At 37.0% G+C, this 13,922-nt stretch overlaps 1 protein-coding gene across 1 annotated transcript; it reads right to left on the bottom strand.

The window, feature by feature from the left end:
* Positions 1-12,381: 12,381 nt before the first annotated feature.
* Positions 12,382-13,319, bottom strand: LOC108141753. Its single transcript, XM_017265249.2, has 3 exons — positions 13,271-13,319; positions 12,868-13,205; positions 12,382-12,805 (listed from the first exon to the last, which is right to left on the bottom strand). The coding sequence occupies exons 2-3, from the start codon at positions 12,998-13,000 to the stop codon at positions 12,654-12,656; spliced, it is 285 nt and encodes a 94-aa protein (XP_017120738.1). The 5' UTR covers positions 13,001-13,205; positions 13,271-13,319; the 3' UTR covers positions 12,382-12,653.
* Between the last annotated feature and the right edge of the window lie 603 nt (positions 13,320-13,922).

Here is a 13,922-nt window from a genome sequence, read left to right as displayed (position 1 = left end):
GAGCAACAGGCAAGTTCGCCAACTGCCAACTGCCAACTGCCACTGGCACTCTGCTGCTTTTATATTGGAAAAAGTTAACTTATTGCGTAATACTTTAAGAGCCCCGACCAGCGTCTGCCGTTGGCATAATGAATGAGCCGTCGGAAGAGCCAGCCACTCAGAAGCTGCTTTCATGGCTTTTCCCCCGCTCAAAATATCCTGATTCATGGCTCGCATCCACATCATCCGGCAGCATTTGGCAGTCCAATCCGTTTATGAATGCATCCAAAGGGCAGCCAGTGCTGCTCGTAACGCTGCAAACTGAATATGCAGATAATTTTTCACTTGATATCATCGCTAACATAATTTGTTTGCCGATTGCCGGCTGCATCTGAAATTGATAGTCAGGAAAGAACGCACTTCTCAATGTATTTCCACCCCAAACTGCATCTAAAATTGATAAAATGAAGTTTGTTTCACTAAAGGATACTTTCTATTCTTTTCTGCTACACTCAAAAAACTAGATTCCTTAAATTAAGGAAAACATAACCTAATTTTAGGAATAATCGCATTAAATTTGTGCTTTTCATACAACCTTTGGGAATATATGACCTTAAACTAAGTTTAAGTCCATAACGGCCTTGGGTCTCGTTTAAGGTCATGTTTTCCTAAATTATGTATGAAAAGCACAAATTTAAGGCAATTATTCCTGAAATTAGGAATCTAAATTAAATTTTTTTTGTGTTTGATATATATATATTTGGTATAATCTAATAAATTCAATGCAAACTTCAATTATTCATATATGTATATTACCAGGCTCCAAATTGTATGCTACATATTTGAAAAATTGAAGTTGGCATTGTAAACTTATTAGCTGTTCGGAAGACATCGATGGTTGGGCTCAGTTCTTGTTAACAAATTTTATTGTTTAACTAAATTATGATTTTTATGATGTACCTTATTCACATGATCTTTTTTTTTTCTCCAATTTTTTGTTATTAAAGCAATTATAAATCAATAACCCTTGAAAACTATTTAACTATTAATTTAAATTAGTGCCAAATGGAGACGGTGATAAAGTTCCACTGTCAAAAATTCTTGTTAAATCTCTTAACCGCATTTGCCATAGGCACGTTCTGGCTATACTGGCCGTTCTGCTGCCACGTCGACACCTTTGACACTTGGCCCGCTTCGGCGGCAATCTCGCTCCACGACACTGCTGGCTCAGCAGAAATAAAGGAAAAACCGAAATTGCAAATAAAATTGAAAATTCAGCGCGCTGTCTGCCAAAATCAACATCGCATCGAGTCGAAGCCTTCTCTCCGGGCAGTTCAGTTGTCAGCCCAGCCTCCAGTTTTTGGTCTATTCCAGGGCCTAAGCTTATGCAATGCACGCAATGTCAAATGTCATGTGCTCGGTAGCCAGTGCTCCTCGGTCGTCCTGCGGTTGCCTATTTAATGTCTGCCAGCTGCTGTCGTTGAAAATATTGTCAAGGTGTCAGTAGTAAAGTTAATTTCTGGCCTTCTAGTCCGGCTCCCTCCAAGTCCCCCCGCACGAATCCCTCCTGCGGTTGTGGCTCCCAGTGTGTCTGTGTGTAACCGCTCAGCTGTAAAAGAGCCGGAAAGCCACTCTGGCCAGGATCAGCCAGGATTGTGGGTGGTTTACGGGCTGGCAGGGTGTTGCCATGCGATGCGAGTGTCGTGTGTCACCGCAAAATGAGTCTCATTGGAAATGAATGTGTGCAGCTCTCGTTGTTGCCACATGGGGCATAAAAGCATTTCGGTTTCGCTTCCTTTTTGAAGGATGGATGAGAAACCAAAAGGAGGTGTACGATATTGCCCATGACTAATTGGCTTTTTAAGAAATTAGAAATTAATAAAGGTGCTACAAAAATCAATATAAAATATATTGCTACGTCGACTACGTTTTCCCGAGGCAGATTTATTTATTCTGCATTTAGCAAAAGTTATTCAACAATAAGTAAAAATTTACATTTTTACTTTATTTTTTTTTTATCTATTGGAGGCTATAAAAACGGATCAAAAATAAACATCTAAAATCGCCAAATTTTCATAAATATTGAGTGCCTGCACTGGAGGTTGACTTTATAATGAAGTTCGAAAAAAAAAATATTAAAATTGGACTAGCTCTTCTATAAAAAGGCTTCCTCGGGAGTTAAAAAAATACTACTTTTGAGAAAACGCGTTTATAGGTAAAAATCGGTCTATAACTAACCTTACGGTTAGCAGGAATATGCGAAAAAATATTATTTCGACAAAATCCTTTTTGCAGCGCATTCCCAGACACATATAGATTTAAATAATAAATTAAAAAAAATTAATGCGAAAAGTGTTGGACTACCTTTGTAGCTTAATTGGAAAATAACAATTATGTATCAGTTTTAGGTTTTCATTTTAAATAAAAAGTTGAACACGTTAGCAACGATTGACTTCAATAGATAATAGCTTAAGGGTTATGCGCTCTGTTAAAACTTTTCGTTCGTAACAATTAATTGCATATTTCAAGACATCTTTTAAATATTTTCATAAACCTTGAGAGCTTAAGTGTACTTCTACAACTAAACATAACAATGCCCGACTATGTAAATGACAAATGGTATTAATATAAATATTACTAAATAAAATTAATAATAATAATAGGCTATAATCAAAAATCTTCTTTATCTTTTTATTTTCCATAACTCGATTTACACTTTTTCGTGTCTTGCTCGTTTGCGTTTCAATGAATGCAATTTTCCGCCGCAGTCGCAGGGCAATCAAACTTCATTATAAAGCCAACTCCCAGTGCAGGCACTCAATATTTATGCAAATTTGGCGAGTTGCAAAATTTCCATAATTAAATATGGCGCACAACAAAAATAAAAAACAAAAAAAAAACTTTTGGAATAAGATGTGAAAATTGCGAGAAAACTGCAGTGGCTGTGAAAAATATGTGCGACCAAGAAAAATGCCAGAGAAACAACAAAATACAATCAAGACAACAAGTTCAGAAACGTAACGAACGAGCTTTGGCCTCTATGAATATATATATGTAGATTTTTTTAAATATAACAATTTATTACATAAATGTGTATAATTTAAAAGGTTTACTTAAACAAATGAATTTGTATATTTTTATACCAAAAAAATGCATCACTTTTAGGGATATTTAAACACTTTTATAATTCGTAACAATTTGCATATATATATTTTACCATAAAATTTGAGGCTTATTACAATTTTTTTTAAAGATACTCTTTTGCTGATCCACTGGTACCCTGTAACCACTGGCTGATTGCTTGCTGATGGAGCAGCGAAACTGAGGGCCAAGTATGCCGTGTCAAAAGCGGAACTTGGCCTTCATCCCCCGTATCGCCATCGCTCTTGGCCGGATGCTTCTGTTGTGGTTGCCAGCCCAAGACGCCAATGCCGAGTTGCCCCTTTGGCTTACTCGCCCTCCCTTTTTTTTTTTTAATTTTCCAAAGCTATCACTTGGGGCCAAAAGCAGGCAGCAGAAAAGCCAAATGCATTAAGTGGGCGTGGCTGCGGCACAGGCGCCGGCGTTGGCATAACTTTCAAAAACTAATTAAGCCAACTTAAGTGCGGAGCAGCTTGGCAGTTGCTTGGAGGGCTCAGTGCCTGGCCTACCAGGCATTTCAATCAAGCGTCGCCACAAGAGACGCCTCCCAGCTTTGGCCACCGACTTTCAAGAAAGGCGAAACTGCAGGCACTTTAAATCAAAAAGAGAAAGCTACTAGGTAAGTCAATTGAGATTTGGAGAACAAATTAAGTGGTTATATGGGCTTCGCAATATATTTATTATTATTTATTATATGATATTTTATGATAGTTTAATAATGTATTTCTAAAAACAAGTTGTCTAAGCTCTGATTTTTTTGTTAATTACTCAATACGACTATCTATTTAAGCATATTAATCGTATAATCGTATAATGGTTCTTTCAAAATTTTAAATTAATTTTTGAACAGATTCTTAGTTTAAAATTAAGGCAAAGTGCATGTTTTAAGTATTCAAATAATTCTGCCACAAGGCTTGATGTATCTATTATTTTTGCCTTGGCCAAGACTATGCCAGTTCAAGAGTTTTCCCAGAAAAGAGAGCTGTATTTATAAGTTCCCTTGTAACAACAAACTACTGAAACATGAAACTTGCTTATAAATTTGCACAAGACTTTTACAGCATGACTGCTACTTTTGTATGTCCCAACAAGGTATACCTATTCGCTATTAAGTCGTGATATAAGCCCACTCTTAATTACAATTCTCGACCAGTACCAGAAGTGGAAATTTTTGGAGGATTCCGTGAGATTGTGTTTCTGCAATGGTGTTGATTTAGGTTCACTTTAGCGTAAAATGAATGTCCCACTTCAAATAAAAGTCGCACGCTGTAAATCACAGAGCAACCGGAGGAGGAGATGGGGCAGCAGAATCCCTGGGAGAAACTGGCCGAGAATCAAGGAGCAAGTGCGGCGGAGCGTTCTCTATTTGTGTTTGTGACACTTTGCCGGCAACAAGGAGCGCCAACAGCTCTTGAATGCGCCGCATGAAACTGGCTTGCACTTGAGTGGCAAGTTTAGCAGGGAGGCAGCCGAAAATGTCCAACGGCGACGAGGTCGTTGAGGATGACGAGGACTACGAGGACGTCGAGGACGATGATGACAGCCAGGACAATGTACTCCCTGGCCGCCGCCCGTTGCCACCGGAAGTGGCCTGCCGCAAGTGTCAGCGGTCGGTGGGCGGCCAACACTCTTCATAATTCCCTGTCAGTACCGATTCAGGGATCCCCATTCCCCCATTCCCCCAAATTCTCCATCCGTCCCCATCCTTCGGCACTAAATGACACTTTATAATTGTGCGCCTCAGTGCAAAAGTTTAACAATAAATTGAAAAGTTTACACTGCTCTGCTACTGAAGTCAAGCCAGGAGGCGAAAGAAGAAGGCGTTTCTTATTATCCTTTTTCGGCTAGCTGGTCTGTGTGTTTGTGAGTTTTAAATGTGCATTTTACAAATGTTACTTGTGGTCTTAGCGCCTCCTGCCCTGCAACTTTGCTGGGAAGTTTGGTTTTAGCCTGTAGTTTTTTCCGGCTGTTGATGCTCGGATTATTAAAGCCAACAACTTGAACTTACCAACTGCCTCAAAGCTAACGAGTTGGCCGTATAAACTTAAGAAAAATATAAAGGATTGTAAAGTGGAAACAAAACTCGGCACTCGGACCTTTGGCAAAAGTTGCCCATTTACTTTTAATGATAAAGCAATTTTGGGCAAAAGTGCAGGGCATAAAATTTGACAAATGCTTTTACCATCGCTTTGCTGACTAATGACTGAAGTAATTTATCAACTCGTTATTTGCTCTTTAAACTAAACTAACTTATGTTTTATTTATTCAAAAATACCATACACTACATTTTTAGTCTAAAATATTAATTATTAATAATATTTATTTTTGTTTAAAAAGAAGTATATATACAAAATAAATGCAAGTTTTTATATTGACTTAAAAATGAGAGTATATATATACATAGCTGTATGAATTGCCTAATTTTCCTTAAAACTTTTTAAAAAGAAGAACACTTTCTCTGAACCGACAAACAAAATGCATTCATGAGCCGTTTAGCCTTTCAACTCCAGTACCCTCTCAAACATTTAAAATGGAAATTCCAATCAGCAAACACCCAAAACTATTCAACTCAACTCATTTTGGATGTTTAGAACTCCTCCCTAGAAAAGTTCATTAGTTTAATTTCTGGAAGGAAATGGTAATGCCAATTACCCGCATAATACGCACAATTACAGAATGCCGCAATGGGAGCAGAATTCTTGGCCCCAAAAGGAATTTAATGTCAGCAACTTAGAAGGCAAAAGTTGGTAGAAAAAATAAAAAAATGCCATCATCTAAGCCAGGCAATGGCGAAAAGTTGCAGCTTTAAAGTTGCAGCCAAACTGAGCCAAACAGCTGCCGACAAAAGGTGACGCGGATTATGGCCAAAACTGGTCCATGAATCTCCGCCCGATTCTCAGCCCATCGCTTGTTGGTTCCGGTTGCCATTTACAAGAAAACAATGGTTCAAAAGTTACGTGCACTTTTTGTATATATATTTTTTTCCTCTGTCCTTTTTCCCGTGGAAAATGCTTGCAATGTGCGTTCGCCCCGAAAAAGGATAAAGTTGTGAAATATAAAAAAATAAATAGGAATGTAAGCAACAAAAACTAAAAACTTTTACCATGGCACTAGCCATGTTGGAAGTTGCCCGCTTTTGGGGGTTCTGTTTGAATAATTTCACGGATAAAACCATTTTGGGGCAGAGTTTATCTTAGGAATTTTGCTTTTTAGCTTCCCTATATACAGTTTAGATAAAAAAAGTTTTTTTTGTATTATTTATTTGAAAATATTCATATATTTTCATAATATTTTATATATTATTTTCGTTTGTTAGTATAAAATTGTTAAACCTTACCGCTTGGTTGGTGGAGCAAAACAGAACTAAAGTTTTATTATTACAAGGATCTAGTTGTTCTTGAAAATCTCAAAAAATGTAGAACTCTTGTAAAAATAGTAAAATTCTACGAGCCTGCAGTTTTTCTCAACCTTTCTTACTTGCAAACTTAATTTTTGTATGCATTTTGTGGCTTTTTCGAAACTCGAATGCGAGCGAGGTGTAACAATAATGCCACTTACTTTTATGTTTATTCGCCAGCCAGCGGTCATAAAAGTGCCATAAAATTGCCCTCACAATGCTGCGGCTTAAGCCATAAAGATTTGCTAAGACTCGCTTGAGTTTTTGGCCAAAATGCACACACTGAGTGCAACGAGCACTGGCAAACAAATCTGAGTTTACGGTTGACCAAGCGACCACATAATTACACTTTGCACTTGCCCCAGTTGCCGGATTTGCTTTGCTGTGCCTTGCGGTCTGGCCAATGCCAATTATAAGCCATGGAATTTAACAAATTAATCCTCATTACACACGCACCCCCACACACACACGCACACACATGCAACTAACCGCAATCCAGTGCAGTCCGCCTGTTGACACATGACCCCGCCCACATGGCTAACATCACCGCCCACCGCCCACCGCCCAACGCCCATCGCCCACCGCACCTACATTTTTGCCCCACCTCAAAAAACCATTTTGCTTGCTTGTGGCTGGCCTAATTGCTCATAATTCAAATCGCTTCAACCCCCAACCTGATTTTCTTGTGGCAAAAAGGTGCTGAAAGTAGTAATTAAAAGAACATACGATGGCCAATTAATAATCGCGGGCAGGAGGGCAGGGAAAACAATTATTGAAATTTAAAATATTGATAAATAACACACTTCGGCAATGGGTGGGCACAAAACGACACTTAATTGATGCATGTTAGGAGACATTTATTAAAATCTATGTTTTAAGGTGTGATTAGTGGCTGTATTCGTTACCAGAGTTTAAATAAATTCAAAGTTATTGTTTTTGTACTTGATTCAGAAAATGCTGGTGGAGAATAATGATATTGGTTGTGTTGTGTTACCCTGAAATCAATATTGTTGTTAGATTTCTTGCATTGTTACATTATTTATCTTAATAGCTAATGGCAAAATAAGACATTTTAATGTTCAAAATGTATGTATAAGCAATCAAAATGGTTTAATATAATGATGCTGGTAGAGACAAAAAATTCATCTGCTGTTGGAAATTGTATTTAAACTTAAAAATGAAGGTAATAAAAAATAATGACCCTACTTCAGCCCAAGTGAGTCGCTAAAGCGACTTTAAGTGCATTCATTTTAGAAATCCCTCGTCTAAATCAAAGTTAAACATTTTATTAGCTTACCCGGCGGAGTCACAAAGCAACTTTCAATTAAATAGCTGGCTGCTCAGCCAGCGAGCTCACTCTCGGCCAGGCCAACTCCTTACGGACTTTGAGACGTCAAACAAAAGAGCGCCAGAATAACCCGGAGACCCGGCCAGGCCATGAATTCATTTTAAAAAATTGCAGCTAGAAAACAAAAGGACCTGCCATTGTGCAATTAAAATTGTATGGCACTGGGGAGTCCGGGCAGAAGGGGCTCAGCTCAGCTCCGCTCCGCTCCCAAGTAGATGGCAAAGAAAAAGGAGCTTTTCCAGCACGGAATGTTGTGGGTGGGCCACACAAGGCAGCTGACTGCCGATAAGAGAAATTAAAACAAACAGACGCCGCACGCCCTGCGAATGTACAATCTGCACAATTTCCAAAGTGACACACAGAGCCGAGCAAATACCAGGACACCAGGACAGGACACCCTCACTGAACCGTCACCAGACCAAACAAAACCAAACCAAACCGAACCGAACCAATCCGACGGCTCAATCCTGGCCAGCTGGCTATGTTTACGGGCATATCATGACAGTTTTCCTCCTGTTACTTATTTTTTTTTCTTAACCGCTTTTTCTCAAGAATACGTGGTACTCTTGGAGCTCAGAGGTATACAATAAATTTCTTTAAGTGGTTCAAATTGAAAATATTTAATTTAGATCCTAAAAAAATGTATAAAATAACCCTATATTGTATATATATATATTGTGGTATATGTGAGTATTTGCCTATTTTATTTATTTTATACAAAAGTGTTTGCCTTAACCTATTTTCTCGATAATTTACTATAATTGTAATCTTTATTTTATAATCCATATAATATATATGTAGGTATTAAGTGGGTATATAACAATGATACAACAATGACTAAGCTTTTAGTCCTTTTGTTTTGGAAAAATATACCTAAAAAGTATACGAGATAGCTAAAATTTACAATTTTCTGGGTCAGTTTTTTGCCGCAAGTTAATTTTAGTTGCTATTATCTTTCCTATAATAGGTACTACACTTTTTTCTAGAAATTCCTTGGGTATCTTTGGGTCGAATAACTCCACAACAGCAGTCCTTCTTCTTTTTTGTGTCCTTACTTCTGTTTACTTTGCCGACCCTGCCTCATGTGCTTTAAGTTGTCACAAGTTGTCGGGTCCAGTTCTTGGGGAATCCCCCCTCAGGGCAGCTGCACTTGTCGTGCGGCTTGAGTCCCCAATGATATCGCATAAGTTTTTCAATTTTGTGCGTTATTAGAAGCGATTAGAGCGGAATGCTGATGGGAGGGTGGGGACGAAGGAGCGGAGCCACCATAAACACTTCGCAGCAATTGCCAGCTGGCTAAATTTGCTGTGAATGTAAACTTTTCATCTTCGGTTACAAGTTTTCTACTGCCCAATATTAAACAGCGGTGGGAGTTGTATGTAGGGCAAAATATAACACGAATTTTTATTATAAGTTTTGTTTTCTTATTTTCAGAATTCAACCAATATGCTTCATCTCACAATCACAATTTTTATTGGCTAAACAAATATATCGATTATATGGAAATCACTTGGACATGCGACTGTTTAGTTCGTTACTTAAGTATTTTTAAGAAATGTATTTATGGGTTTTGTACTTCGAGTAAAATTTTAGCAAATTATTTAATTCAATTATATAACATTAAAGTTCACAAGCTTCATTTTTTTCGCTTTTTTCTCAGCTTATTTATAAGCTTGTTATCTGTTTCTTTGGCTTAGTTACTTTCCTTCAATATATCTGTTTTATTTTGTATTGTTATGGTATGGAAATTATTCCTTTTCCTCCCAGAAGCCCTTAACATTCATCTGTTTCTGTTAATTAATGTCCGGGCCTCTATCTGTGCGCTCAATTTTCTAATTCCTAGCAAAATATATGGAACGGCCTGGGCTGCTTAATGACCAGCTCTTAACTTTTTGTCTAATCCCACGACAAATCTCTCCTAACTACGTCCCACGCTGCGTATGCATGTCATAAACATTCTATTCAGCCGTCGACCCAACTCAGTGGGTCGCAGAAATAAAAGACCGCAGAAATTAGACGGCAGTCGACGTAGATGTGGATGTGGACCCAACGCATTTTGCCAAAAGAGCCGAAATAAAAGATTACGCTATAAACACATTTATCTGACCCTGAGACATAAAAACCTGCGCCCTCGATAGCATTTTATAACTCAGCAAAATGCCATAACCAACAAAGTCAAGGATCTGCGAACCAAAAACAGCCCCCTTCTGATGAGTTAAAGCCGCCGCTAGTAAAAGTTAACAACATTTCAAATTGGCGACTGATAAGTCGGCCCAAAAAAAGCCCAAAACAAAACAACAATGGAAAGGAAAAGCGAAAACAAAACCTTAATGAAGCATAAAAAATGTTTATGGCTATGAAAAACTAAAAGCTAACAACAAAAACTGTATGCAAAAATAAACTTGAAACCATTTGCGGAATGTATATTTTAAGGCACATAAATAAAATTTGCCAAGCAAAAACAAAAAATGGGCAAGCCAAAAGCACAAAGTAAACAAAGTCAGATACAAAATTTAATTGATAGTCCTAGAGGAAATCCACATGAAGAGACGAGAACTCCAGGACCAGGGCATAAATAAGTAGATAGACAACTATTTTCTTGACGGACTTTTAAATACCCGTGCTATTCTCAAAACATGTAAGAAACTAATACTAAAATATTTTAGCGTGTAATTACTATTATTTTAATTTAACAGAAATTAAATTAGTTTTGATAAAAATAGTATAATAAACATTGTTGTTATGTGTTTTTATTACAAATATGTATGACATGGAACTTTTAAAGCAGAACATTACTGATATTATATTATTTGAACCAGTGTAATCCAAAGTTTATCAAAAGAAAAATTTCCTGCTTTATTAGATAATATATTCCACCCACTGGCATACCATATCCTAACTTTTTATACCCTAGCCACAAAAACAAAAAGAAAAAAACAGTAAAAACCAAGCGGAATGAAACAAGGGCAAAACACATCCGGAAAAAAAGTGTTAATGAACAAAATAATGAGTTCTAGTGCCGAGTTTTGGGCCACAAAACATTTTATGACACCAACAGCAAAACACCAAGGGGCCTGGGCCAAACCACCAGAAAGACCAGACAAAACCCCACCGAAAAACCCAGAACTCAGCCACAGGGAGAAAGTCAAAGTCAGAGCCTCGGAGTCGCTGCATGAAGCAATAAATAATCACCAAAGTTTCGCTGAATCGAATTATCACCCCCTGAGGTGTAGTTCCGTAATGAATTTGTTTTGGGGTTTTACTCCTTCGCCCGGTATTTAGTTTCATTATGCTTTGCTTTGGGTCCTGCGACTGCGTGACCCGACTTTCCGGTTGCAAACTAAAACTGTAACCTCGGAATTCGTTTGTTTTCTGCTGGTTTGTTAGTTGTTTGCCTTGGCTGCTCCACTTTTTCTCGTTTTTGCTTGCATCACAAAGCTGCCGCAGCAAATACATTTGATTTGATGTGCATACGTACAACAACAAGCTGTCACTCGTCGTTGTCTCTTTGTTTGCATTGAGGTTTTCCGATTTTCCCGCCGCTGTTTGTCGTTGCCGTTTGATTTCAGCCATGGCCCAAATTACAATTGACAGCTGCAGAGCAAAAACCAGAAGCTTATGGCATTTAAATTGAAATTGGAAGTTTTCGGCGTTGGTCGAACAAAAGTTTGCGGAAGTGCACATAATTTATTTAAGTCGACGCATAATAAATTTTCAATGGCTATAAAAGATGATTATGTACTTATTAACATAATTAATTGGTTAATCCAAACGAAAAATTAATTTAATTTTTTTTTAATTTAAAACTACATCTTTCCATACTTAAAAAAAAAAAATTAAAGTGTAATACACTTCGATTTAAGGACAACACCCCTCGGGGCTATGTCAGTACCGAATATATTTAGTAAAAAAGAAAAATATTTGGATTTGCCATGAAATTTCGCTGGGTGTGTATATAAATAAGTGTAGATTTTACCTATACGGGCAGTATCGATAAGATATCTTATACATTTAATTTATTGAGTTTTAAACCCATGAGTGACCAAACCATAAACCATAAATGAACACTTCTTCTTCCTTGATATTTCCGTTTTGAAATAAAAATATTCTTTATTTTGTTTTGATAGCCCATGCAATTGCAGCGCTAGCTATTGATTTAATTTGAATTGCTGAGGCCTTGATGTAAGTGGTGAAAAAAATTTTAAATGCTGATATCATCAGTTTGAAATGAGCCATCGGCTCATTCGCAGATGTTTTTCATATAATTTTATTTTTTAATTTCTCTATTTTTGAACTAAAAATAGTATTGGACATAGAAACAATTTGATAATTCAGACTTACGCTTTTTATTTTATTCAAATCGGAAAACGAAATAATATCCCATACATGCCGTAGGAACGATCGAATAATTGAACTGAAAGTCATACTTTAAATTTTTTAAACATAAATATAAATCGAAATTCAATTTTTTTCAATAATATTTAATTTTTGCCAAAATTGATAGGGTATATTAACGTTGGCTTGCTTTCGCTTCCTTTCTTGTTTTTAATTTAAAAATACATTTTTTCATACTTAAAAATAAAAATGAAAGCTTATATCCCCTTTACTATCAATGCTTAATTTGTAAATAAAAGAATTTCATTATATAATAAATGTATATGAAAATACCTCCATTGTTTTTATATTCTTTACTTTAGGTGTTTATTTTGTAAATAAAAGTATTGCATTATATAGAAAATGTATACGAAAATTGCACGCGGATGACTAGATATGGGTATAAATGCTTCCTTATTCCTGATTTGCATCAATGGTGAAAAATCGCAATGTGCCAATTCGGCTGGTAAAACAGGCGACATAAGAGATTGTCAGGACGAAACACATTTGTGTTCGCGTGCTTCCCTTGACGGGAAAATCCTCGCCAGTTCGTTGACTGTAGGCAGCTGCAATGGGCAATTAAAATTTATATGTTTTTACCTAAGCAACGAATTTGGGGAATACTTGCCACGTATTTGAGACAGGGTTATTGAACGCTGCGGTGAATCACTCTGGGAGGTTTTGAAAATTGCCCTTAAGTCATCAAGAATAGTGGGATGCTTCCGTTGCACTTTATTAAAAAAATCATCCATTGTAGCCATGATTTATTTTTATAAATTTGTTCTTATATTTAGTAGTGATATGACGTGAACACGTGACGTGTGAACTCTGCAATCGGTCAGTGCAGTCTAAACATAGGAAATCCGGAAACCAGACAGCAGACACGCGATAAACAAACAAAGTACAGGGCTCACTCAAAATACTGAACGATACATTCTAAGGAACTTGTGTATAATATTTGTTTAACTATTGCAATTTAAAATTGAATGTATGTTAAAATACGTGTTGGCAAAATGTAATTAAATATTTACCTTTATCTAGTGTACACTGTAAACCGGTTTTTGACAAGCCGCAGTTGTTATCAATGCGCCTTTCACTCTTTTTCCCCAGAATATTCTCTCCCTCTCTCTCTGAGGTTTCTCTACAAGAAAAACATACACAGTACCACCCAATTTTAGTGGTGGGTTTTCCCCTACCAGCTGATCGTTTTTTGGTGGTGGGATGCACAATCGAGCGGAGAGAAAAGTTTCACCGGATTATCCAAGACCCAAACCAACTCCAGCTGAACTCTTATAAAATTGAAAAATGGTTGGAGAGCTGCAAGCCACTGACCGAATATTTAAGTAAATTATTTTCTATACATTTTTAATGGACGGACCTAAGCTCAGCCCAACCCTTACCCAACTTTGTGCAACCATAAAAACTTTGCTTCTCTTTTTGCGACTGTCCTGGGGCAACGTAAAAAAATAAAACACAACAAAAACCAAAAAGAACCCAAACGAAAATCTAGGGAAAACAAGGAAAATGGCTTCACACGAAAAAGTTGTGCTGATTTTCACACTTGTGGCAAACGGAGTAAGAAAATAATTACAAACTTCGGGGGAAAACATCAAAAACAACAGCAAATAGTCTTAAATTCAAATTATTTACAGCACTTTTTTTCCATAGCAGCAACTTTGCAAA

This window comes from Drosophila elegans, unplaced genomic scaffold, assembly GCF_018152505.1.
Source record: "Drosophila elegans isolate 14027-0461.03 unplaced genomic scaffold, ASM1815250v1 contig_814, whole genome shotgun sequence".
NCBI classification, from domain to species: domain Eukaryota; kingdom Metazoa; phylum Arthropoda; class Insecta; order Diptera; family Drosophilidae; genus Drosophila; species Drosophila elegans.
This window is presented reverse-complemented; position numbering and strand designations above follow the sequence as displayed.

Coding starts and splice junctions, on each gene's coding strand:
- LOC108141753 (XM_017265249.2), bottom strand. CDS start 13,000: ATGGCTACAATGGATGATTTTTTTAATAAAGTGCAACGGAAGCATCCC. Junction 12,806..12,867: donor AACCCTGTCTCAAATACGTG/GCAAGTATTCCC, acceptor TGCCCATTGCAG/CTGCCTACAGTCAACGAACT.